This window comes from Toxorhynchites rutilus, chromosome 2 (assembly GCF_029784135.1).
Source record: "Toxorhynchites rutilus septentrionalis strain SRP chromosome 2, ASM2978413v1, whole genome shotgun sequence".
Lineage (NCBI taxonomy): Eukaryota > Metazoa > Arthropoda > Insecta > Diptera > Culicidae > Toxorhynchites > Toxorhynchites rutilus.
Genome location: NC_073745.1, coordinates 244993907 through 245019870, shown reverse-complemented (window position 1 = coordinate 245019870; position 25964 = coordinate 244993907). Strand labels below are relative to the sequence as shown.

Genomic DNA, 25964 nt, shown 5'->3' with positions numbered 1-25964 from the left:
AAAGTAAAAATTATAAAAGAAAATGACTTTTCCCATTTCAAATATATTTTCGCTATATTAAAGTAACATGTTTTTACTGATAAGAAAAATTGATAATTGTGTTCGGTATTAATAATTATCTTATATTACATTGGTGAATTTTTTTTCTTTATTTCAACAATACATATCACAACAGGCATCTCGTCTAGGATCATAGAGGGCGGTTCTCATCATATCTCGTTCCACTTTGGTATCCTTTATCTGATACGCACCATCCAACGACTGTTTATCATCCTTCTGTCATCATCACCCGTTAAACACTGGTGGAATGAACAAACAATACCCAACAACCAAACAAAACGGCCCTTTTCGTGTCTCGGACACAACCCTCCTGTGACTTTTTTACTAGATTCACTGTTCATGTTTCAAACAAAAAAAAGCTGGATAAATTTCCTGTCTAATGATATAGAACACAACATATGTCGCAATAACGATTTTGAGAAATATGCGTTTGAAAACTCTTAATGAATCGTTACATTTTTCGTAGAGTGACCCCCCTATATAAAAATCAAAGACATAGTCCTATGTCAAAAAACAGGAAGTGGGTTATATCTATGGTATAACCGCAAGGGTGACGTAGGACTATCGTTGATTTAGAGATCATTTGTTTGAAGTTGAATCTGAATTCATTCTGAATGAATGAATATTTGGGGGACTTCGAAAACGTGAGCGTTACGTTGGAGGCACAAGATTTTATGCATCCAATGTTGGATACGGAAATATCCTACTGATGGGGAAGAATAATCTTCAGAAGCTATCCTGTTAATTGCGATTGATTGAAAAATCACAAAACCCAATGTATTTGGTCACAGTGTTACATGGATAGAAAACATTAAAATAAACTCTTTCACATGAATGTAATTTTAAATTCCCAGATAAACTGGCAGATTATTTTCCGGATTTTTCTCGATGCTGAATGGCATCCAAACGGAAAGAATTCCGTGCGTGTATGTATGTGTGTAGCGGCTGCTTCGATGGTCACCTTCTCTTCTCCTGAAGGATCGGCTTCTCTGTGCTCCCTCACAGTTTCAAACAAACTGCTTGCGTTTCAGAGCAGATCTCGATCCTTCGCCGTCCAGCACCCTCAGCAACGATGTTGTCTTGTCGATGTCCTCACGAAAAATGAATGCATCTCACCACCAGAATATCGCTTAAGTATGCTTTTTGTGCGTGATTGAATCGAGAGAAGGCGTGGTTTACGATGGCAATTTGGAACGCAAAATAGAGGGGAATGAACTCTCTGAGCTCGGAACTTTGGGCGACTGAGCAATAATCGATTGCGGGCGCATACAATATTGGATACGGAAATATCCTACTGATGGGGAAGAATAATCTTCTGAAGCTATCCTGTTAATTGCGATTGATTGAAAAACCATAAAACCAAATGTATTTGGTCACAGTGTTACATGGATAGAAAACATTCAATTAAACTCTTTCACATGAATATATTTTGAAAATTCCCAAAGGAACTGGCAGATTATTTTCAGTAACGATTAGATATTTCCACATTTTCCTCGATACTGGAAGCCCACCAGTGGTTAATGCCAACTCGATAACCACCTGTTAATAGCCGTGCGTGTATGTGTGTGTAGCGATGTCTTCCCAGGGAACCGTTTGTGGCATCACTCTCCTCCTGATAGATTCCCTTCTGGCCTAGGGTGCACAAACAGGCTCTTGGTGACACCGTTCATCCGCGCTTTCATGATAAATAAAGAGCTTCACCGCAACAGCGACAACATGCTCCAATCGCTGTTCAATTAGAACTGGGTGGATTTCCGAGCGCCGCTCGCTTATATACCGATTGGAGATTTCAATAGCCTGTTTTGAAAGCAATTTTAAGACTATTGAAACAAGTTTTTGGATCAAAAAGCAACAAGTATATAACGCGTAGACATTTTATCTTTCGAATGAAGTGTTTATCATACCATTTCGTTCAGTTGTTTAGGAGCTATTAACGCTCAAAATCTCGGTCTCCGGCGTAACGCTTTCGTTTTCGAAACTTTGATTTTACACCCCGGTATAGAAATGAAAGACGTAGTCCTACGTCAAAAAATAATAATCATGTTATCTTGATTGAAGCATTTGAGTCATTTATTGAATTCACAATGTTTAATTATTCAATTGCTACATTTCAATGCTTTTGCTTGATGTTGGAATAGCTCTCTCCATGTGGATGCTTCCCGTGTCCCTCACGCTGAACATGAGCCTGGAATCCAGCCTTGTGATCTGAGGTGTAGTCAACAACACGATGAGTTCCATCGGCTTCATCCAGAGTATATTGTCCCTTCACTTCATGCCCATCACGAGATTCCCACTGGCTCTTATGATCCTTGGTGTGTCCATCCTTAACACCATATTCAAACTTGTATTTGGGATCGGTGTGATGATCATCGATGGCAGCGGCGAAGACAGCCAAGCAGGCAACCAAAGCAATAATCTGTCGAAATTGATATTCGATTATCCTTCTGAATGTTTATGAAATCCCATTAATTCTACGAACCTTAAACATTTTGTAGCTGAGAGTTGTTGCAGTGAGCTGTAGAAACCAAACTGATGATGAGATGCAATTTGAACAGAATATTTATACATGAAATACCCTTCCGCGCATCATGTATAGTGAAAGTATATAATAGTTTCATTTAAGGTTTCCACTCACAGCCGTTGGTAAGTTTGAATCGCAAGATCGCAAGGTAGAAGGATACGTGGTAAATAACAAACAATTCAGAGTCCTTGATTCGATCAGTCCTCTTCTATTCAAAAGTTCTCTGGCACACACATGGCAGAAAAAAATAACTATTTAGATGCATTTCACATTAAATTGTAGTAATTTCACCACAGCTTTCAACAGGCACATCGTAACAATGCAGTTGTTCTTGGGTGTCACTAATCAAAATTGCCATGTATAGATCAAAACAATGAACAACTCACATAACTTTAGAGTAAATACAAATAATGTTCAAAATCTCTAATGATTGTTGATGGTATAAATATCCAGCAGGTGTTCTCAATCATCATCAGTCAAGCTTGGACATCGAACCGAGACAAATCGAAAATCCAAAATGTTGAAAGTATGTAGATGTTAACAGTAATAATTGGGAAATCTTCACAATATTATTATCAACAGGTTATCGCTCTAATTGCTTGCTTGGCCGTCATCGTCGCTGCCATCGATGATCACCACACCGATCCCAAATACAAGTTCGAATATGGTGTCAAGGATGGACACACCAAGGACCACAAGAGCCAGTGGGAATCTCGGGATGGACATGCCGTAAAGGGACAGTACACTTTGGATGAAGCAGATGGAACCCATCGTGTTGTTGATTATACCTCGGACCATAAGGCCGGATTCCAGGCTCATGTTCAGCGTGAAGGACACGGCAAGCACCCACATGGAGAGAGCTATTCCAACATTAAGCAGAAGCACTAAATTCTTGTTAAAAATTAAGTGAATAAATTTGTGCGTCCAGAAATATGAATAATATTTTGTTAATATTTTACGAATTTTTCCCAAATCTCAGGTTTGTTAAAATTTTTTAGCTGCATTATACAGCTATTCCATGCCAAACCGATGTAGGGATTCTCATATTTTCGTCAAAATTGGCAGTTTTGTTTCTTATCGCAAAATATTAGACCCGTATTTTTTTCATTTTTTCATTAGGGTGCTCATTTCCATTTTAAAGTGGTCCGATTTTTTTTACTCACTTTTCCAATGACATTTTTTCAAACTTATGAACTACTGGACCGATTCAGATGATCGGTATATCATATTAAAGCTATTTTGTTGGAAAAATATTATGTTTGCAATTTTGAATTTTGTTTTCGCAGTTTATTATTGTACTTGTTTTGTTGTTTTCATGGTTTTGGATTAGAGCGCTATTCTTTAAAATATTTCTTCTGGAAGTTTAGGATTTTTTACATAACATATCCTAAAATCAGAGATGTGTAAAAAATTCTTTCAATCAGCTTTCAAGAAAAAATATATAAAAACTAGCTGACCCGCAAACGTTGTTCTGTCATTTTAATTATTTCTAGAGAATATTTTGGGTGTTGAATAAAACATAACTAATGTATTTTAAGTGTGTTTGAATGTTGTAACGGTCTACAAAATTATTCGAATGTGATCGGTAAAAAGAACGAATGAAACGATTTCAACGGAAGTTGTTATGATGTTTCATGATGCAATGCATTTCATTAATGTAACTTTTATGTTTGATCTCTCAGAAGTTAAATGCAGAAAGAAAAAAAGTAGTAGATTTTCGTCGTAAAGTTGAAAAATGAATTAAAGGAAATCAACATTCATATCGATAAAATGCTGTCTCGTTGTAGGAAAAAACACGCTTCTCTTTTTCAATATACTCGGCTTAATTTATAACTGCTGGGTCTCGTTCATGAATTAAGAAATCAACGATACGCCAGAAAACAATGGAGCTGTTGTATCGTTCTTATTTGGAACCGCATTACTTCGTTGTTGTCATTCAATCGAGGAGTATTCACAGCGGTATTCTAATTTAGTATCACAGCCATATTGCTACTTGCTCTATCCACGGACTTGCAAATGTATTAATTGCTCTCTGCTCAGCTGAGGTGAATTTGGTACTACTCAACGATTTTCAATTTCAAAATCTGCGTTGTTGATAATTGTGAATGACATTATCAGTTTAAATATTCGCCTACGCTTGCGATCGTGTCGTTGATGAAATCTCTAGGAAAACGCTTTGTACATATTCCATCTACTACGCAAGGCGATAAAGGTTTCGAATCACCGCATGAACCATACACCATTATTGTGGTAACAGTATCGATATATATTTCGGAATACGATTGTTTTGAAACTCGATCGAATTTTACGGTCACTCGATGTCGTTTAGATACATAGGAGACATAGTCCTAACCCTAACTTAACTTTTTTGTCTATAAATTTGCTTGCATTTCCACCAAAACTTTATACATAACATAAAATCATCGTCAGACACAATTTTCGTTCAAGATTTATCCCACAATTAGAGAATGTGTTGCTTTTTCACATCGAACACATTTTGATATGTAGAATTAACTTTCATTAAAAAAAATTGGATAAAATGTTTTGTTTAAAAACCTCCCGAATATCCATTTTGCATTTTTGCTCCACAGAAATGGAACACGGAGCTCAATGTTGTCTATGTCGAATTGCATCGCAAGGTTGACACATTTTCACTCGATTGGACTTGAGTCGAACGGATTTAGGCATACAAAATTGCAATCCGTTCGGATAATTTTGATCCTGACGCTGTTATGGCATTGCTCATGATAGCGTTTTCCAAGTGAATGTTTTCTCCTTCAAGCCACTTATGTTGATAAGGTCGTAGGAATCGCCATCGTTCGCTCTCTACCTTCACGTACATCACGACCATGAATTGTTGTTACAGCTCACGATATCATATAACGTCACGATATCATATACGACACCCACAGAAACCATCGTGAGCACTCTTTTATTTTATTCATCTGAATATGAATAGCTATAGCTATTCATAAATTTTATTTCAAAATGAGTAATGATGTTCATAATGAATGGAGTACCTGTGGCAGGATCACGTTGTCTAATGTTTGTGCAACATTCATCGTGTTCTTTCAGAACGGTCGGGCATTTTTCGCCAAAAATATTTCTTCTGATTTGCATTGTGGTCACACACATTCTAGAGCTTGCCAGAATACATTAAGAGCGTGTTGTTTGGTATAGAAATCTCAACTAAGTACTACTCAAAATTATGCAAGTAATACTACAATGAGAATGCGAACGTTGGGAACGTTAGTGCCATTGAAGAAGAACATGGAGAGAGTCGTATGAACGATGTGCGTTAATTCAAGATATTTTTTTTTTCTTCGAATCACAATTTCTCGCGTCATTGTGCAGATACCTTCAATGATTTTAGTAACGCTTGCGCACTGAATCAGAATTGATGACAATAATGCGATTGTCATTTTGTAAACTGAGCAAGTGTGATTTGAAGTACAGGTCGGGCTCGATTATATACTGACTCGATTATATGTGATTCGATTATATAGAATTTTGGACTTGTATATAACTGTATATAAGTTCGAAAAAAATATATTTTTTATAGTTTAAATATCACTTATTTCAAGAGAAAATGTAGCCTTCCAACGTTAAGGTGAAATTGAATTTTCACCAGGAATTGTTTATATTGATAATACAGTGAAATTAAAAAAAGATAGAAGTTGAGCATCAAAGAACAAATTTCAGAGTGGTTTAAGAGCTTTAATTTGATTGATAGAAACAATCTAGTTTAATAGGAATTTTCGGGATAAAATTAAAAATTACGCATCAAAAATTAGTAACTTTTGAATTTTAACCTCAAAATTGTTATTTAAATACACTGAATGAAATGTTCCACTACTATATCCTGTACTGAATTTTCTCATCTTTCAAATGAGAGCAACAGAATTGGCTCACGTAGCATAATTTCTAGTGTAGAGCCAGTTTGAGGCAACAGAGTCCGAAACAAAAAAAAGGCCAATAAATCTGTTATGGTTGTCATTTGAACATATGTGTAGAAGGATTTTTTACATCAAATATGATTATATATCACCTCCTGAGAGATTCTGGGAAAAAAATATTTTTTTCATATGAGAAAGGTGTTTTCTGACTTTAAGGGGATGAATCAAAAATTAAATTATTCTTTTATTTTCAATAAACGAAGAATATAAGCATAAAAACAAATAAAAAAATTTTTTTTTACTGATTTTTTTCTGTATAGAGACACGCTAATCGGAATTAAATATTTAGTAATCGGTGTCTTCTTCTTCTTCTTCAATGGCAATGGCCGGTGTCTTACCGGTATCGTATATAGTTCACAACCTATTGTCATGTTTACCAAGGTTTTTGTGCATAATTTCATCAAAATCGGCCGTTTCGGAGCCGATTGACATCTTTTCGGAATCTTCTCGATGCTGGATGGCAACCAAACGAAGAGTTCCGCGCGTGTATGTGTGTGTGGTGGCTGCTCCGATGTCTCAAGCGGAACCATTTTTCGATGCTGATATTTTCTTGGTCGCCTTCTCAGTGGCATTACTCTCCAGGCTCTTGGTGACACCGTTCACAACAGTACCACAACGGCGACAAAATGCTTCAATCGCTGTTCAATTATAACTGAGTGGATTTCCGAGCGGTGTTCGCTTTTATACGGATTTGTGATTTCTATAGCCTGTTTTGAAGGCAATTTAAGGCTATTGAAGCAAGTTTTTGGATCAAAAAGTAACGCAAAGTATATAACGCGTAGACATTTTATCTTTCGAATGAAGTGTTCATCATACCATTTCGTTCAGTTGTTTAGGAGCTATTAACGCTCAAAATTTCGGTCTTCGGCGCAACGCTTTCGTTTTCGAAACTTTGATTTTACACCGGTATAGAAATGAAAGATGTAGTCCTACGTCAAAACAAATACAATAAAAAAATACGAAAACTAAATTTAAAGTTTTTGTAAGCGCAAAAATTTTTTCAAAGAAAAATTATGTATTGTCTTTAATTTAATATACCGATTATTAGAAACGGTTCGGTAGTTCGAATGTTATGAATTTTTGAAAAAAGTCATTTTAGGAAAAAAGAGCAAAAAAAAATTTTTTTTCATCACCCTAAAATGTTTTTCAAAAAAGAACAAAATTTTCACTTTTCACGAAAATCTGGGAACCACTATATCGGTTTGGCATAGAATGACTATGAAGGCAAATCTTCTTTTTGTGTGGGGATAGGGACCGCTTTGCTTTAAAAAACCGTGTTCGGTACACAATTTGAAAAAAATTTCCTTTACTTTCCCTTGGTTAGTTTTCTGATTTTCAAAAAACTCAAACTTTGGCTAATATTTTGTATGAGGGGAAACTTTTTGAAATTCGAGATGACCATTTTCATTGGCAACCATGATAGGGAAATGATCGGAATTTTTTAGGAATTCATGATTTCGCATACCATTGCCGTTGAATGATTCAAAAGAATATAAAAACGTTAAAAGTAAACAACTATTTTGGCCGTCGGTATTCCCCAGCCGTGGCCCTTTGCGATTATTCTACCCAATGGAGTATGGCCTGAGATGATTTATTCCAATGAATTGATTGAATAAATGTTATCTACAACCTTTAAATTTTTGTCAAGCTAATGTTATAATGAGGAATTGACATGATAATCATTCAGTTACAATGATCAAATATTTGAGAAAATGCCAAAAATCAGAAAAGTCGTATTCCAGTGTTACGTTTTGTGTGTACGGCGTTTCATGGAGTGCTATCGGAGGAAATGTTGGAAATAGAAACATCTCTTATCATACAATTTTTCACATTCAAACTTTATTCTGTGACAAAATCAGTGCTTCTGCTTAATGTTGGAATAGCTCTCTCCATGTGGATGCTTGCCGTGTCCTTCGCGCTGAACATGAGCCTGGAATCCAGCTTTGTGGTCCGAGGTATAATCAACAACACGATGGGTTCCATCGGCTTCATCCAAAGTGTACTGTCCCTTCACGGCATGTCCATCACGAGATTCCCACTGGCTCTTGTGGTCCTTGGTGTGTCCATCCTTGACACCATATTCGAACTTGTACTTGGGATCGGTGTGGTGATCATCGATGGCAGCGACGATGATGGCCAAGCAAGCAATCAGAGTGATAACCTGTTGATAAGAAATTGATATGAAGACTTCCCGTTTATTGGTGTTGACTTTTACATACTTTAAACATTTTTGATTTTAGATTTGTCCCGGTTCGTTGTCGAAGCTAGATTGATGATGACTGAGAACAACAGCTAGATATTTATACGAGCTGAAATCATTTGTAGTTTTGAACATTTTTTGTTGTTGATCTGAAGCTATACGCCATAAGGATTGAAGTGAGTAAAAGAAGGCTAAACAAGCCAAAGAATCGCGATCGTTATGTTGTTCACTGAGCATCCTTCTATTGTCGATATAGCCTTTACTTAACCTAAACGCAGCTGCGGTTGAGAGTGGAAATCACACATAAAACTGTTATATACTTTCACTTCACATGTTGCTCGTAAGGGTACTTCATGTATAAATATTCTGTCTAGATTGCATCTCTTCATCAGTTTGGCTTCTACAGTTCCCTGTAACAAGACTCAGCTACAAAATGTTTAAGGTTTGTAAGATGATTGGAGTGTTATGAATAGTTGAAAGAATAATCGGTTATCTAATTCGACAGATTATCGCTTTGGTTGCCTGTCTGGCTGTCATCGTCGCTGCCATCGATGATCACCACACCGATCCCAAGTATAAATTCGAGTATGGTGTCAAGGATGGACACACCAAGGACCACAAGAGCCAGTGGGAATCTCGTGATGGGCATGAAGTGAAGGGGCAGTACACTTTGGATGAAGCCGATGGAACCCATCGTGTTGTTGATTATACCTCGGACCACACGGCTGGATTTCAGGCTCATGTTCAGCGTGAAGGACACGGCAAGCACCCACATGGAGAGAGCTATTCCAACATCAAGCAAAAGCATTGATGTGTGACTGCATCCATGAGCAAGGATAATAAATCATTTGAAACTTAAAATATTGTTTTTTTCCTCGACCCTTTTGTTATTCTTAAATCGTTTTAAAGTAGAATTATTTTAAATAAGCATGAATCACACACAGTGTCAATTTGTAATCAAACTGAAACATTTAAAACATTAAATTAAGTTGCTGCCGTTTGTTACCAAAGGAACAATCAGTAATAAACCTTGCTTCCTTTTCTATAAATGGAGCAGAGTTTGCAGTACAATACTGCGTATCGCAACATTTTTTCAACAAACAAAATTGAGACTTTTTCATTGTTTTGACAACTACAAACGTATCGTTACCTAATTTACTATAATTTTTGAACCAGAATATAATAATTTTTTCAACATTTGTTATTTATTGTTAGGAGTCAGTTGAATTCTTCAACGCACAATGGTGAAGGGAACGTATTTAAGTGGAAATTGGTATCTAGAGCTCGATAGTTTTTCATTAGACAAAAACTGTCTTAGATAAAGCTGTTACTTATGAGAAAGCGTTTTTTTTTGTTGTCAGAAAAAGTATGATCAAAATTTTAAAACAAATCTAACCTTCCTATTCTTGTAGATAGAGACAAAAAAATTTAACAATGTTATAGCTCTAGTTTTTTTTTTATCAACTTTACATATTTTAACATAGTTTTTTCTATCTTCCAAAACAACCGGTTTGGCGCTTTTATTCCACGTTACATTAGAGTCACAATAAAAAAAGAGGTTTTGCCCTAACTTTTATATTCCAACGTTTTCTACGTGCAAACTGTCTCCAGGAGATTTTTAGAGCTTAAAAAGGCAAACATTTTGCGACGTGAAACTTGCCAATTTCTCAATCCTACTCAAAGATATGATTAATTCTTACCCAAAAATACACCCTCTTCATTTGCTCGTCGTTCTTCCTGGGACAAACTTTTTTTTTCCTGGTCACCCTAACGCAACTTAGACAGAAAGCGCTGAGTTCAAAATTGTAAAATTTTCATCATTTTTAATGAAACCATCCGATTGAAGCTACTTTTGCAAACGGTTTGATAACATTTTTTTTTTTTTAAACAAAATATGTCCAAATGATTTTTAATTTTTATTTTGCAAAACAGAACAAAATTGATACCCAACACTCTAGTGCTTCTGATCAATTTCGGCATAGCCCTCGCCATGTGGATGCTTTCCTTGTCCTCCGCGCTGCACATGAGCTTGGAATCCGGCCTTTAGGTCCGAGTTGTAGTCAACAAAATTGTGTTTGGTAATGGTAATTTGTAACGAATCACTAAAATTGCTTTTGTGGTATATCGTTTATGGAATCTTGCCCCGGTTTCAAGTTGATTCGATTTTTCTAAGTTCAACTTAAAAGTTATCTTAAAAATCACTGAATCACTAAATTGAAATTTGCTTGCAGCACATACAAAATATGGCAGATGACTTTCAATATCGAAAAATATCAATTTTGAAAATGTTTAGTTTTCATATGCATTGTTTCCACTAGTCCCGTAGAGCGAGATAAGTTGTAACGCGGAACTATCATGAGTTTGATGCGCGGTTTTGCTTCTCGAACTATCAACAACTGGTTTATGAACCACTAAATTGTAGGAATTATATATAACCATTTGAAAAAAAATGGGTGGGTTATATTTATGATATAACCGCAAGGTTGACGTGGGACTACCTTAGCTTAGCAATCATTTGTTCGTATTGATTGAATTTTTGATTGAATGAAACAATTTCCGAATTCAATCGAATACAATATATTTGCTTTATGAATGAAGAGATTGAATAAATGCCATGTAAGGTCAATTCATGCATTGTCATAGATTATGTTCTTCGTTACAAATAAATTTAAGGACAATCCTTCTACGTTTGGTACGATGCCTAGGACAAAATATGTGAACGGAAAAATTATCAAACGATTATTTAATTTTAAATTTCCCTCTGAAGTTGACATCTCTCAAGTATGCGTACTTCTCGAACCGCGAATTTGCTTGATTTGATGAACTTCAGGCACTCAGTTTCGATTTTGACATGTACTTCGAATGTATGTTGTTTAATCAATAGGCGTTATCGCAGCAAATGGTTATCAACTTTTTACCTAATCATCAAATGGTATGCGTAGAAATTGAGTGAGTAGAAGATATGAAAGCATATCCTTCAATGCCATCTTGAATAACCGAGCTAAAGCAGTGTGTTCGTACCCGCTTTTGTAATCAGTGTTAGGAAAACAATTTTTGGAGTGCAAAAAAAAAACATGCGGGTGCAGAAGTACCCCCGGCTTGCATGAATCAATAGCTTCAACTTTCTACTTTTTATACTATAGAGACTTTGAATTTGAAAGTTCATTCGCTTCTAATGTTTACTCGATTTTCCCAGGCTCCGTGTTAAGGAAACATACTCTAGTTTGTACAAAGGCAAGCGAGTACAAAAGTACTCGCAGTTTGCATTTATTTGCAAAGCCGATTCTCCCAGACACCTTGATTCAGAAGTCTATGTTGTGGAAACACATTTCAGTCGGAACAAAAATACCCCCGACTTACATGAATTTGCAATGCCAATTTTACCACGCTTCATGAATTTGAAGTATGTGTTAGGAGAACACATTTCGATGGGAACCAAAGCTCCCCCTACTATCATGTATTTGCAATGCCGATTTCTCCAAGACTGCTTTGTTTTGAAGTCTGTTTTAGGGAACATATTTCGGTGAGAACAAAAGTCCCCATACTTTCATGTATTTGAATTGCCGATTTCCCCAAGGCTGTTGGGTTGTGATGGCTGTGTTGGGGAAATCGTAAATCGAACTAATCAAAACGAGGTAGTAAGAGCGTTTATATACCATTTTACAATTATTCAAATTTTTATGTAATGATAAATAACATTTTATGAATTGAGATAGATGCGTAGAAATATTCCCTATCAATTAATACAAACATCTTTCCGATCCAGTAGGAAATGTTCGAGTTATATGCATTCGGAATCTTTCATTTTTTTCTGCATGTTCTGTGTTAAGTTTTTCATTCCACCCCCCGCCACCCTTAGACGTAGTCCCACGTCAAAAAGGTTTTGGTACACGTGAGATGTGGGGGAGTAGTCTGATTAACGCAAAATAGACACTACACACTAGGAATTAATATTCGAAACAATAACATCAAGAATACTATTTCAGACGCATTCATGTCAGAGTAACCACTCAAAACGGCCACAAATTAAGTTTATGAGATCATTCGAATATGCAAATGTTACGTAACGCACTCAGGAAGGGAGGAGGGGATGCCTTGTGGGAAATGGTTTAGAAATAAATCCAAATAAGTCTAAACATTTTTATGCAAATGATCAATTGTTAGATGTTATGTAGGGAAGAGGTCTAAGTCTAAAATAGTAAAAAATATATTTGAACGACCCCTAGTTGCAAAATTAACAAAATTGACTTTTATCATGTCTGTGTATTCATAAATTACGTAGAACATACTAAAGAACTAAATATGAATGATTCTTATTTTTTGAATTTATCATCATTCATTCACACAGAAATTACTTACAAATAACGTCAGGCATCAATATTTGAAAAATAGTCGATTTTCACTGGATTCAACCTCGGGTTAGTTAAAAAAACATTGTTTTGACACTCCTCCCTCCTCTCTAAGGATAGGCTGCATAACTAGAGAACTAATCAAGCAAACAGAGCCAAATTATGGTATGTTGAGGTTTTAGGGGCACAAAACGTTTATATGGTTTATTTGGATTCGTCACTCCTCCCGCTCTCTAAGAAGGGCTACCATACAAATGAAACACAAATTTCTATATAAATCGAAAACTAATCAAGCATAGTTATAAGCGCAAAACTTGAGGAAAGGATCGTCCGATTTGAGATGTCATCAAGTTTATTATATTATATTATGTTTTTTCTGTATTATTAAAAGTGCTGAATGATGTGTTGAAAAGTTGACTTTTTATTTCCAAGACTTTACACAATTCAATGCTTCTGATCGATGTTGGCGTAGCTTTCTCCGTGTGGATGCTTTCCATGTCCCTCGCGCTGAACATGAGCCTGGAATCCAGCCTTGTGGTCCGAGGTATAATCAACAACACGGTGAGTTCCATCGGCTTCATCCAGAGTGTATTGTCCCTTCACGTCATGTCCATCGCGAGATTCCCACTGGCTCTTGTGATCCTTGGTGTGTCCATCCTTGACTCCATATTCAAACTTATATTTGGGATCGGTGTGGTGATCATCGATGGCAGCGACGATGACAGCCAAGCAGGCAACCAAAGCGATGATCTAATAAAACGAAATTGTAACCTTTCTTGCTCCCTGGAATTGTTTATACTTACCTTGAACATTTTGTTGCTAGTAGGACGATTCATTCAATTTAACTGCTGAGTTGAGACTGATGATGATACGACCAGTTTCGAAATATTTATACACACAAGTACCTAATAGTCCAAAAATGCACCCATTCGACATTTAGTTATATTTTTGTGCACGAAAAGTAATCTACAATAGATATCTAGTGCATAATGTATATGCATGGTTAAAAACGATAACAGTGGGAATTAAGGGTACTTTCCCCCCTAATAGTTTACTAGCCTCTATGGATTGATTCCCAACAACAACGCTCCGTAGAGGCGATTGCAGCGTTTGAGTTAAATTTGGACGAATAACCTTTCACCGTAAACAGTGCTGCGATCAGCTGATGAAGTGACCGTGAAACCAAAGAGTACCCTTTAACCCACACGTGAATTTTCTTACATTTTGTTTTATCCGGATAGATTTTTTGTCGATCGAATTATTCATTCATTCATGTGCATGCCACTATGTACCAATGCGCATGTGAAGGTGTATAAATATCAGATTGCAGTTCTATAACGACATCAGTTTTGTATCAACATTCCAGCTGAGCTATACAACAGTTGAATCAAAATGTTCAAAGTTCGTAAATTGAAAACGAAAAAAGTTTATTCGCATTGTTAATTGCATTATCATCTACTCCACAGATCGTAGCTCTGGTTGCCTGTTTGGCCGTCATCGTTGCCGCCATCGATGATCACCACACCGATCCTAAATATAAGTTTGAATATGGAGTCAAGGATGGACACACCAAGGATCACAAGAGCCAGTGGGAATCTCGGGATGGACATGAAGTGAAGGGACAGTACACTCTGGATGAGGCTGATGGAACCCACCGTGTCGTTGATTACACCTCGGACCACAAGGCTGGATTCCAGGCTCATGTTCAGCGTGAAGGACATGGAAAGCATCCACACGGAGAGAGCTACGCCAACATCGATCAGAAGCATTAAATTTCAATTGCGAGAGGTTTCATTCAAATAAAGATGAAATAATCAGTATTCATGAGTTGTTTTTGTTAGTGACTAATTCCATGCCAACTCGACTGGCCGTTGGCAGCACCATCTCAGATAGCAGTGAAACGTTGTGGGTGTGAAGACATGGGCAACTTTGCATACTTGAAACATTCAATAAAAAAAAAGACTTTCTTTTCTAAAAAAAAATTGCAGAGAAAATTTTGTTTAAAATTTAAATTCATTTTTCTCAAAAACATATTTTTCTAAAATTCTCATAAAAAATATATGAATAGCCCTTATAATTTCAAACAAGTCGTCCATACATCGGAAAGCTATTACAGGGAAAACAGTTTTTCTAAGAAAAACTTTTTCATTTTTTCTTTGAAAAAATTACACCTAATCCTAATTTTGTAAAAGTCAATATAGCGATGTAATGTATTCGACAAAATTATTAGATCTGAGTTCATATTTCAATATGAACTTTCGTCGAAGACGTCCGCTTTCTATCTTTTAGAGTTTCTGGAATATAAGGCAAACAAATAATGTTCACTCGTAACGTAAAATAAAATCGTCTGACGTATGATGAAGTCGCTAATTGTGGATAATGGAAATCCAACGTGCCCCACGATTTTATTTTAGTCTTATCAATGCCCTAGACTAATGAAGGAGAGGTGTGATAACTGCTAACTGCTACTTGTCTAATTATTTTCTAGCTTTTAGTACATTATAATGTTTAATCACAATTAAACCGTTTAACTTAAAAAGTTTTTTTTTACTTATTTTATTTACTAGTTTTTAGTACATTATCTGTTTCATTAGAATATTTCTCTACAATAAAACCATTGTACTGTATTCTATCAGTCAAATAATCTCATTTCATACCGATGTTGATTGCAGAAAATACATAGAGTGTTCTCCAAGTCAAATTCGTTTGTTTGATACACCTATCTCATTCATCCTTTTTTTGTGATTATATGGAATCAGCTATTTTGTAGCGGCGGCCAAATTGGATTTTTCAAGATAAGCAGTTTTATAATGACAGCAGAGATAAAGGTGTTTTATAAATTCGATCAGTTTTTTTTTATCAATTCGTTTTTTTACAGGCTCAGTTACTTAAGTTTAAAGGAGCCGAATTCTTAAATATAATTTTGAAACTATATATATAAACAATTTTCTTACATCTATGGTTAGTAAGGTGGAAAACCGATTACTCGCAGTGTACTCGAGTTTAGGAGGGTGACATATTTTTAGGAGAAGGATGGGATATAAGGAAATTGTAACAATGTTGATGAACACTCATTTCATAAATCTATTCGTATATCTATAGTGTATTTACATTTCAACTTATTCTACTATTTATAGCAAGGGGACGAATTACCCGCAAAGGAAGAAAAGAAGGGTATAAGGATGTAGGGACAATCACACACGAAGATCTATAGCTTTAAGGAAAACATATATATGGGACATGTAATCAAGGTCTAACCGAGCCAACACATCTCTCACCGGCACATTGGGCTGTCTTCCTCGGGCCCGAAGGGAGTTTTCTAAATTCGATCTGGCGACCAGATACACCTCGCACGACCAAACAATGTGCTCGATGTCGTGATAACCTTGGCCACAAACGCAGAGATTGCTGCTGGCAAGATTGAAACGAAAGAGTAGTGCATCTAACGAACAGTGATTGGACATGAGTCGGGAGAAGGTGCGAATAAAGTCTCGACTCAAGTCTAGACTTTTGAACCACGGCTAACCTTAGGGATAATCGAGTGAAACCACCGGCCCAATTCATCTTCATTCCACTTGCGTTGCCAGTTAGCGATGGTATTTTTGCGGACTAAAGAATAAAATTCATTGAAGGCGATTTGACGCTGATAAATATCGCCTTCAATTGCACCTACCTTTGCTAATGAGTCAGCCCTCTCATTACCCGGAATGGAGCAATGTGAAGGGACCCAGACAAAGGTAATGACATAACAGCGTCTGGATAAAGCACTCAAAATTTCTCGTATTCTCTCAAGGAAGTACGGCGAGTGCTTTTCCGGCCTCACTGAACGGATAGCTTCGACAGAGCTAAGACTATCCGTTACAATGTAATAGTGTTCAACAGGTCGTGAGGCGACGCTGTCCAGCGCCCAATGAATTGCTGCCAATTCAGCAATATACACTGAGCAAGGATTCTGAAGACTGTGTGAGGTGCTAAAAAATTCGTTGAACACTCCAAATCCTGTGAACTCGTTTATAGTGGACCCATCAGTAAAGTACATATTATCACAATTGATACCCCCATACTTTTCATCGAAGATCGTTGGAGCGATCCTCGATCGTTGGTAATCTGAATATCCATGGATATCTTGCTTCATGGACAGATCAAAATGCACAGAGGAATTGATGTAGTCAGGGAAACAAACACGGTTGGGAATATACGAAGAAGGATCAACCTGCATGGAGATGAATTCATGATATGAACTCATGAATCCGGAGTGAAAATTTAGCTCGATCAGCTGCTCAAAATTTCCGATCACCAATGGGTTCATAACCTTACACCGGATGAGGAACCGAAGAGATAATAAATTGAAGCGATCTATTAGTGGGAGTAGGCCTGCCAAAACCTCGAGACTCATGGTATGCGTTGAGGGCATACATCCCAACGCGATACGGAGACAAAGATACTGAATTCGCTCGAGTTTAATGAGGTGTGTTTTGGCAGCTGATTGAAAACAGAAACTGCCATACTCCATCACTGAGAGAATAGTTGTTCGATACAACATTATAAGATCTTTTGGGTGGGCTCCCCACCAGGTGCCGGTAATTGTACGGAGAAAGTTTATTCTTTGTTGGCATTTTTTACTCAGATACCTAATATGGGCCCCCCAAGTACATTTGGAGTCGAACCAGACCCCAAGATACTTGAATGACATAGCATGAGTGATCGGTTTACCCAAAAGTTGAAGCTTTGGTTTTGCTGGTCTATGCTTCCTAGAAAAAACCACCATCTCTGTTTTCTCCGTGGAGAATTCGATCCCTAGCCCAATGGCCCAGGTTGAAAAATTGTTCAAAGTATCTTGTAAGGGTCCTTGCAGGTCGGATTCGTTTGATCCTACGACAGACACCACTCCATCATCTGCAAGTTGTCTTAGGCTGCAATTTTGTGTAAGGCAATTGTCAATGTCGCTTACGTAGAAGTTGTACAAAAGGGGGCTTAAACATGAGCCCTGGGGGAGTCCCATGTAAGAGACCCGACTTACTGCCGAATCTCCGTGAGAAAAGTTCAAATGTTTCTCACAAAGCAAGTTATATAACATATTATTCAATAGAGGCGGCAGACCCCGAAAGTGTAATTTGTCCGACAAAACCTCTATTGAAACAGAATCGAAGGCCCCCTTTATGTCCAAGAATACTGAAGCCATTTGTTTTTTTTCGGCGTAAGCCATTTGAATTTCTGAAGAAAGCAACGCAAGACAATCATTCGTCCCCTTGCCCCTGCGGAACCCATATTGTGTATCTGAGAGTAGGCCATTCGTTTCAACCCATCGATCAAGGCGAAACAAGATCATTTTCTCCAACGATTTCCGTATACAAGACAGCATTGCTATTGGGCGGTACGAATTGAAGTCGGACGCGGGTTTTCCGGGTTTTTGAATAGCTATAACTCGTACTTGTCTCCAATCATCTGGAACAATATTATTCTCCAGAAACCGATTGAATAAATTCAACAAGCGATGTTTCGCCACATCAGGGTGGTTTTTCAGCAAGTTGAACTTAATTCTATCCGGTCTCGGAGCAGAATTGTTACATGAAAGCAGAGCAAGAGAGAATTCTACTTTCGAAAACTCGGAATCAAGATCGCACCTACCTTGTGGTATATCTCGAACAATTTTTTGCACAGGAGCGGAATCAGGACAAACCTTCCGTGCAAAATTAAAAATCCATCGATGTGAATATTCTTCGCTTTCATTCGTTGAAGAGCGATTTCTCATGTTTCGAGCCACTTTCCATAATTTTTTCATTGACGTTTCTCGTGACAAACCTCCCACGAAATTTCGCCAATAAGCACGTTTTTTTCCCTTTGATTAAGTTTTTAAATTGATCTTCAAGGGCTAAATACGTTTGAAAATTTTCAGGGGTTCCACGTTTCCGAAAAGCTTTAAATGCATTCGATTTTTCTACATAAAGCTTGGAACACTGGCTATCCCACCATAGATTGGGAGGCCTTCGACGAATAGTGGAACCTGGGATGGGTTTCGTTTGAGCGCGAACCGCGCTGTCATAGATCAAACGAGGAAGGAAGTTATACTCCTCCAATGGAGGTAAACCATCTTTGGAATTGATGGCTAGAGCAATCGCGTCCGCATATTTTTTCCAGTCAATGTGTCTTGTGAGGTCATATGCCATGTTTATAGATTCAGAAGAATTCGACCCAATGGTGATGGAAATTTTGATTGGCAAGTGATCACTACCGTTGGGGTTCTGGATTACATTCCACTTGCAATCTAACGATAGTGAATTCGAGCAAAGCGAGAGGTCAAGAGCACTTGGGTTAGCAGGAGGTTTAGGTACACGTGTTGTTTCCCCAATGTTCAAAACGGTCATATTGAAGCTGTTACAAAGGTCATATATCAACAATGAACGATTGTCGTCGTACTGTTCCCCAGGGGCAGTTTCGTGAGAGTTGAAATCACCCAAGATCAATCGTGGCTCAGGAAGGAGTGAGCACATGTCAACAAGTTGCTTGCGGCTAACCGCAGCTCTCGGAGGCCAATACAAGCTGACAATACAGAGGTCTTTGCCTCTGATGTTTGCATGACAAGCAACAGCTTCGATCCCTCCAATAGGTGGAAGGTCAATTCTAAAAAATGAGTGGCACTTATTGATCCCCAAAAGCACCCCTCCGTATCTATCATCACGGTCCAAGCGTATAATATTAAAATCGTGGAAAGAGATATCATCTCGTGAAGAAAGCCATGTTTCGGACAGAGCAAAAACATCACAATTGAAGTTATGAATTAAAAATTTGAATGTATCCAATTTAGGGATAAGACTACGACAATTCCACTGTAAAACAGTGATATCTCCGACCTCTCTATTTGAATTAGACATCAAGAGAGATAATCATTGCAAGGAGGGGCCATGTTTGCATCAATTGTTGCAAAATTGTCTTTAATACTGGAAGCATTGAGATGACAATGGTTCTGATGGAGTCGGAAACATTAAAACACTTGAAGATTTGATCCAAAAGGTCAGACAACTTTATAAATCCCGATTGGGAAGTTGAACTGGACGGAAAAATAGGGACAGTTGGGGTTTTTGATGTCCCCTCGAGTGCTGGGTCGTTCGAAGATGAAATATTCCCACGGAAGCCAGGAGGAACCTGATTTTGCTTGTCCGCTGCACTCGATTTTTTAGGCAAGCTAACTGGGGGTATCACCGGGGGGACTTGTTCTTGAACTTTGGGAGTGGTCACATTTTTGCGCCGGGGATTCCCTTTGAAAATAAACGATGTGCCCCCGCTAGCTGTGTCCGCTTCCATTTCATCAACTGGCAACGTGGAAAAGGTATTGTGTGTTGAGATTGGTTGTTCTTGTTGTTGGGTCAATGGCGAAGCGCCCTTTAAAATTTCCGCAAATGTGCGCTTCGAGCGTTCCTTTAAAGAGCGCTTCTGTTTCTCCCAGCGACTCTTGTAAGTTTCACAAACTGAGAGCTCGTGTGGGGATCCCCCGCAATATGGACATTTATGCTCAGTCGCACTGCAGGATTTCCCCTCATGTTTCTCTCCGCAAGTGGCACAGCGCTCCTTGTTGGCACAATAATCCGAAGTGTGACCAACTGACTTGCATTTGTTGCAAGTCATGGGCTTTGGCACGAAGAGTCGCCGGTCATTCACGACAACTCGCAATTTGTTCGGTCTAACCCTGCGAATTTCAGATACAGAAGTGTATCTGGCCAGATCTTTCATGATCTGAATCACGTTAAGGTTTTTTCCTTTCGGTTTTGGCCGGAGGAAAACAACCCACGGGCCAGTTCCAGGTGCATCTTCTGGATAAACTCTGACACGTGGAGCGAAGACAACAGAGGGGGAAGACGAGGACGAGGACGAGGATGAGGATGAGGACGAGGATTGGGTTGGATCGGAAGCATCAGAAGGGGGAAGCGAAATCGATGATGGGAGAGGGGGAGTGGAAGTAACAGTGGGTTGAGAAGGGAGGCTTGCAATTTTCTTAGTGGGGGGCTTGGTAGGATGAGCGGATTCGTCCCCAGAAGAATTATCTTCCTTATGAGGGACTCGTTTATGTTTTTTACCAGATCTTGTATAAGATTCATTATCGGAGATCTCCATCTTTGGAGATCCTCCACTATTCTCCATTTTACAAAAATTTCTGTCTTATTTCTAATTTATTATTGATTTTAACAATAATCTCAAAAAAAAATAGCAAAAAAAAATTATGATAATAATATTGAACAATGAACAAATAATTGAATAGTAATATTAATAATAAATATGTGTACCTTAATATAAAAGTTGTTCCAATAATGCACTCTACTGCCCTAATCAGGGAGAGACAGAGGCTACGCGCTACGGAGACAACACAATAGCGCAAGAATAGCTTACGGAGCCACGTGATGATGAATCCCGTTTGCGACAGTCACGCGATGTCGATCCCGTTATGTCGAATCAGTTCAACAGCCGCAATCCGGCTCGCTGCAAGAGCGCTGCTTCCTTTGTTCCTTCGTTCCACTTCACAAAAGGTCAGGTCGCGGACAGCAATGACCTTCACTCGTACACGATACACTCGTACCAATAGCACAATAGCAAAAGTGGCAACGCACATTACCGACACTGAACTTTACTCATCAAGAGTTGGATAGCGAATGCAATTCGGTCAGTTCTTATTGGTCAAATTTCTATTAATTTGGAACAACCCTACAGACATACAAACATATATACAAACAGTTCAAGCTAAATAAAACAGTTTAATAAAGTAATTTGTCATTTTATGATTGCGGCCATCTTAGATTTGAATTTTTCATGATATGCTGTGATCTCCTATTCAAGCCCTTTCATTTAATACCTGTGGCTGCAGGGTATCGTGCTGATTACGCTGGAGGAAAGATCCTCTCTGGAGCCACCAAATGTGGCTGCAGTTCGAGATCGTGCTGATGACACGAAGGGAAAGCCCTTTACTGGACGCTATGTGGTAGGCCAGATCACGTAGAGCGCATAACGAGTATGCGCCTACTGGTGCGATCCGGTAGTACCGCGTCACTTGGGAGTTTGGCCGGGCGGAGCCAAGGGAAGGAAAAGGGAGAGGAAGGGTGGTTGGAATTTCGGATCTTTGGAGGAGGGGTGTTCAATACTTACCAGCGCTTGTTGCGCTGGGATCTGCCGGCGATGATGTCCAGGGTGCTCCCGATGGTGTCCAGGATGCTCGGGCGATGTCCAGGGTTGTGATACGTTTATGACAAAAAAAAGAGGGGTTCGGTACTTCGCCACGACGCTCCTACGTCCGTGGTATGGTTGAGAGTGTCCAGTTGAGAGTGCGTTTATTCTGTTCAAGTTTTCTCTTATATACAGACATTGCCTTCTTATCTACCCCAGAAGGGCGTAGCATAAGAGAGAGAAAATTACAATTATTTATTCTAAGCCAGACGGGCGAACGAGGGATGATTATTAACACGCTCGCAGGCGTGTTATCTTTTCCTCTCCGTTTTATTACTTATTGTCCTAGCTCGGAGATAGGCTCCGTTTATAGCACCCATAGTGCTCTCTTTTTGTGATTTCTCCCGTCCTTCGGTATTTACGATCGGAGATAGGCTCTGATCGTAAACACATTACGTCGTTTTGCTTATTTTTGTTTTGTTCTCCTTCCCGGCGGGTTATCGCTGGCCGGAGGAGTTTTATGATATTTAGGTTTTCAGCTAGCAATAATCGCACTTCGGAAAAACCTCATTAGTTACGATAAAGCCACTGCGCAAGCTATTCTGTGTATTTAGGATAGAGCGCGATCTAAGCATCCGCTCTATCGTTCTCGCCATGAATCACGCTCTAAAGGCATGATCCGTGCGGCGACATACCGGCCCTCGTAAATCGCGTAAGGCAGATTTACCAATTGAGCTACGCCGCATCTGTTTCTAATAATTTTTTCTTCTATGCTTCTGATGCTGTATCTTTTATTACTGTATAATTCGCAATTGTTTCATCTTATATTCTCTTTTCAATATTATGTTTTTCTTACATTCAATTTCCTAACCTGAAGTTATACAATGCAATTCGTTTGCTATGAGCGGATGACTTCCGTTTATTCTTCATACATGGTGTGTTATAAATTCATTCTTTGCTTCGTTACAATTTATTAGCCACTTTGCCTTCAGATTCATTTACAATGCAAATCCTATTCATTTTAGCTTTGTGTTACACTTCATTTTACTCTCGCAGGAGTATTCAATTTTCAAATTCAATACTTCTTCTATCCATAGAAGAGTCTTCAACTTTATGTACTTTAATAGCCATACAACGGCGCCTAATTGCTTCTTTCACTGAACAAATTATATTTTTTTTTACTATTACATTAGACGACATATCTTCTCGTCAGTTTATGCAACCCTTTGTTGCTTATATTTCTTATTCATTGTCAGATTCCTCATTTTGACTACAATTATTTCATATTCAATTATTTTCTTCTATTTTACATTTTGTGTACTTATGGTCTAACAGAGTTTTAAATCACTTTTTCTCTTCAATTCTTCGGCATGCCGCCTTGCTTCATTGAACGTCCCTCCAATGCTTGGTTTTAAAGCGCTGTGTCTTCTAATTGTTGCCGGTTCAATAGGTTGTCCATTCGGATATGGACATCGGGTCCTGCTGTGGCTCTGGATCTGGTGCAGCATCTTCGTCTGCAGCAACGTAGATAAATGATCCCGATTATAATCATTAGTATGCTTACGAAAAGGGCGGCGTTCCTTCAAAGATACTTCGATTTCGGATGGAAGGGATCCAAACTGTTGTACACGGTTATCATAGCGTTGTTATCGTAGGGATTATCGGGCTTCGGCTCCACCACATCTTTTACGGTGTCATTGAATTCGTCCAATAGGTGATCGGCCACCTGGTATTTAGATTTGAAGTATGTTGCAATCTTCTTGTTCATGCCATTTAAACTTGCATGTATCGTTTTGTTGTTGGATTGTATACGGCAATCTGGCTGGAGAGTTACTACTGCTGCCTCATAAGGTGGTGACATTACCACGTTGTCGCAATGTATAACTATTGCCTTTGTATCGGATGCATAGTATAAAACGGTATTAGGAGTGGACAGTGTCTCCATCATAGCATAAGGCGTGGTTAACAGTTTTGTTGCACATTTGCGGGTACTTGCGATATGCAGTATGACAGCCGCTACGCAATCCACTTCCTTACTCAGTTCTGGTTGAACCGTAATTAAATGCGTATCATTCAGTTTTGTTAGTTCGATCGATGGGTAGAAGAAGTCTTGGTTGTGGCCTACCGCGATGCGATCATGTTCTGTTACAATAATTGAGCCATTCTCAGCCCGTGGGATCGGTATTATCTTAAATACCTCGAACTCAACTTTGTTGATGACAACACTCGTCATGGTAATTATGAGGGAGCCGTTGACTACACGCGTGTTGTATTTTACGGCTGATGGGTGATCCAGGACAATGTAACCAGTTGGCAACGCTTGTGAAATGTTTTTTCTGGTTTGGGCTAGTTCGTCGACGGACAAAGGAAACGTTCGAACTTTCCTATATCTATTCAACGTTCCATCGATAACTTCTCGTGCCAATATCGTGGTTTCTAACATCGTTGTTCGTAACCTTTGAACCTTATCCGCAGAATATAATTGTTTTAATTGAGTCATGTCTTTGTACAATTTATAGTATCTCTCGTTAAGCTGTTCTCCCATTTTGGACGCCTTGGTATTCATTTTTACCATTGACTCCGATATTTGGTGAATTTTTTCGTCTTCATGAACCCTCATTGCCTGTAGCTCGTTTTCCATATCGTCGCTACCAAATATTAAGTCCGCCAAAAAACCGAAGAACCCTTTGCTTCGTTTAGTTCTCGTTGTCTGCTTGATCTCATCAATCGCATCATCGCATAAACGTTCAACAGATGTTGCAATTTGCTCTAGGAGAGAGTCTTCGATGACAAACTCCATGTCTTTCATCGCTACTGTCACATTATTCCGTATCGAGTTAATTACTTCAATGTCTTCATCGGGCACTACGTTGGTTTGTATATTCGTTTGCCATATGCCTCTATGTAATAAGCACGTTCCTTCGTGGTCGAACATTAGACCGTCTTTGTCAACGGGTTTTATGGATATAGCGTTGATCAACGTGAACGACATTACGAACAACATCATTATTTTCAATATACGTGAGATGTTGAACCAAGATTTAGAAATGCCTTTTGTTGTAGTCTTATTTCTACGTCTTTTTTTTCGCGTTGATTTTTTTGATTTATCTTCGGTCGAGGTTATCAGCATTACGTTGTTAGAACTCGCGGTGGTATACTTGTTGACCGGTTCTAAGGGCAAGGGGTTGTCGTTGACTCTTATTGGTTGTCTGATGCTAAATTCATCGATTGAGAAGTGCGCAGCCATCATATCTCGTAGTTCTTTATCGTGTTGCAATAGTTCATGATCGTTTTGATAAATTGATCTGACATTACCGAAAATAAACCATCCAAGCTTACTTCGGACTGCTATTGGGTCATTGTCACTTCCCCTTCTTGTTTCCATGGCGGTAAGCAAATGGCTTTGATTCAGCCCTATGAGAATTGTTGGCCTTGCAAGCTCGTAGCTTTCGATCGGAAGGTTTTCCAAATGCGGATATTTTGTAGCCATTGCTTTGTAGTTCATTGTCTGAGTCGGAAGTTGTAAGTTTTTAATGGTTCTTACACCGTCAAGTCGGTACGACCTTCTGGACGACCCCTGAATGCGAACTTGTACTTTTCTACTGTTCAGCTCGTTTCGAGACACGTCCTGTGTCCATTTTAATTGTAGTGGTTCTTCTCTGCCGTATAGGTCCAAGGAGTTTGCCATTTCCTCATCTAGCAATGTCAGGGAAGACCCTGTGTCTAGG

General features: G+C 38.5%; 6 protein-coding genes and 1 pseudogene across 6 annotated transcripts; 3 read left to right on the top strand and 4 right to left on the bottom strand.

Annotated features, from left to right (window-relative positions):
- Positions 1-2170: 2170 nt before the first annotated feature.
- LOC129764617 (cuticle protein 19-like) lies at positions 2171-2561 on the bottom strand. Its single transcript, XM_055763875.1, has 2 exons — positions 2540-2561; positions 2171-2476 (listed from the first exon to the last, which is right to left on the bottom strand). The coding sequence occupies exons 1-2, from the start codon at positions 2546-2548 to the stop codon at positions 2171-2173; spliced, it is 315 nt and encodes a 104-aa protein (XP_055619850.1). The 5' UTR covers positions 2549-2561.
- Positions 2562-3098: 537 nt separating this feature from the next.
- Positions 3099-3469, top strand: LOC129766774 (cuticle protein 19-like). The gene is made up of 2 exons (XM_055767372.1): positions 3099-3107; positions 3164-3469. Exons 1-2 carry the CDS (start codon positions 3099-3101, stop codon positions 3467-3469), a joined length of 315 nt encoding a protein of 104 aa, XP_055623347.1.
- A 4923-nt stretch (positions 3470-8392) lies between these two features.
- Positions 8393-8765, bottom strand: LOC129764760 (cuticle protein 19-like). The gene is made up of 2 exons (XM_055764227.1): positions 8757-8765; positions 8393-8698 (listed from the first exon to the last, which is right to left on the bottom strand). The coding sequence occupies exons 1-2, from the start codon at positions 8763-8765 to the stop codon at positions 8393-8395; spliced, it is 315 nt and encodes a 104-aa protein (XP_055620202.1).
- Positions 8766-9140: 375 nt separating this feature from the next.
- LOC129771851 (cuticle protein 19-like) lies at positions 9141-9568 on the top strand. The gene is made up of 2 exons (XM_055775944.1): positions 9141-9179; positions 9243-9568. Exons 1-2 carry the CDS (start codon positions 9171-9173, stop codon positions 9546-9548), a joined length of 315 nt encoding a protein of 104 aa, XP_055631919.1. The 5' UTR covers positions 9141-9170; the 3' UTR covers positions 9549-9568.
- A 3962-nt stretch (positions 9569-13530) lies between these two features.
- On the bottom strand, positions 13531-14027 carry LOC129771386 (cuticle protein 19-like). The gene is made up of 2 exons (XM_055774972.1): positions 13890-14027; positions 13531-13836 (listed from the first exon to the last, which is right to left on the bottom strand). The coding sequence occupies exons 1-2, from the start codon at positions 13920-13922 to the stop codon at positions 13531-13533; spliced, it is 339 nt and encodes a 112-aa protein (XP_055630947.1). The 5' UTR covers positions 13923-14027.
- Positions 14028-14439: 412 nt separating this feature from the next.
- On the top strand, positions 14440-14869 carry LOC129770823 (cuticle protein 19-like). The gene is made up of 2 exons (XM_055773918.1): positions 14440-14487; positions 14553-14869. Exons 1-2 carry the CDS (start codon positions 14479-14481, stop codon positions 14856-14858), a joined length of 315 nt encoding a protein of 104 aa, XP_055629893.1. The 5' UTR covers positions 14440-14478; the 3' UTR covers positions 14859-14869.
- Positions 14870-22707: 7838 nt separating this feature from the next.
- On the bottom strand, positions 22708-22836 carry LOC129772148 (U4 spliceosomal RNA; annotated as a pseudogene).
- Positions 22837-25964: the final 3128 nt, after the last annotated feature.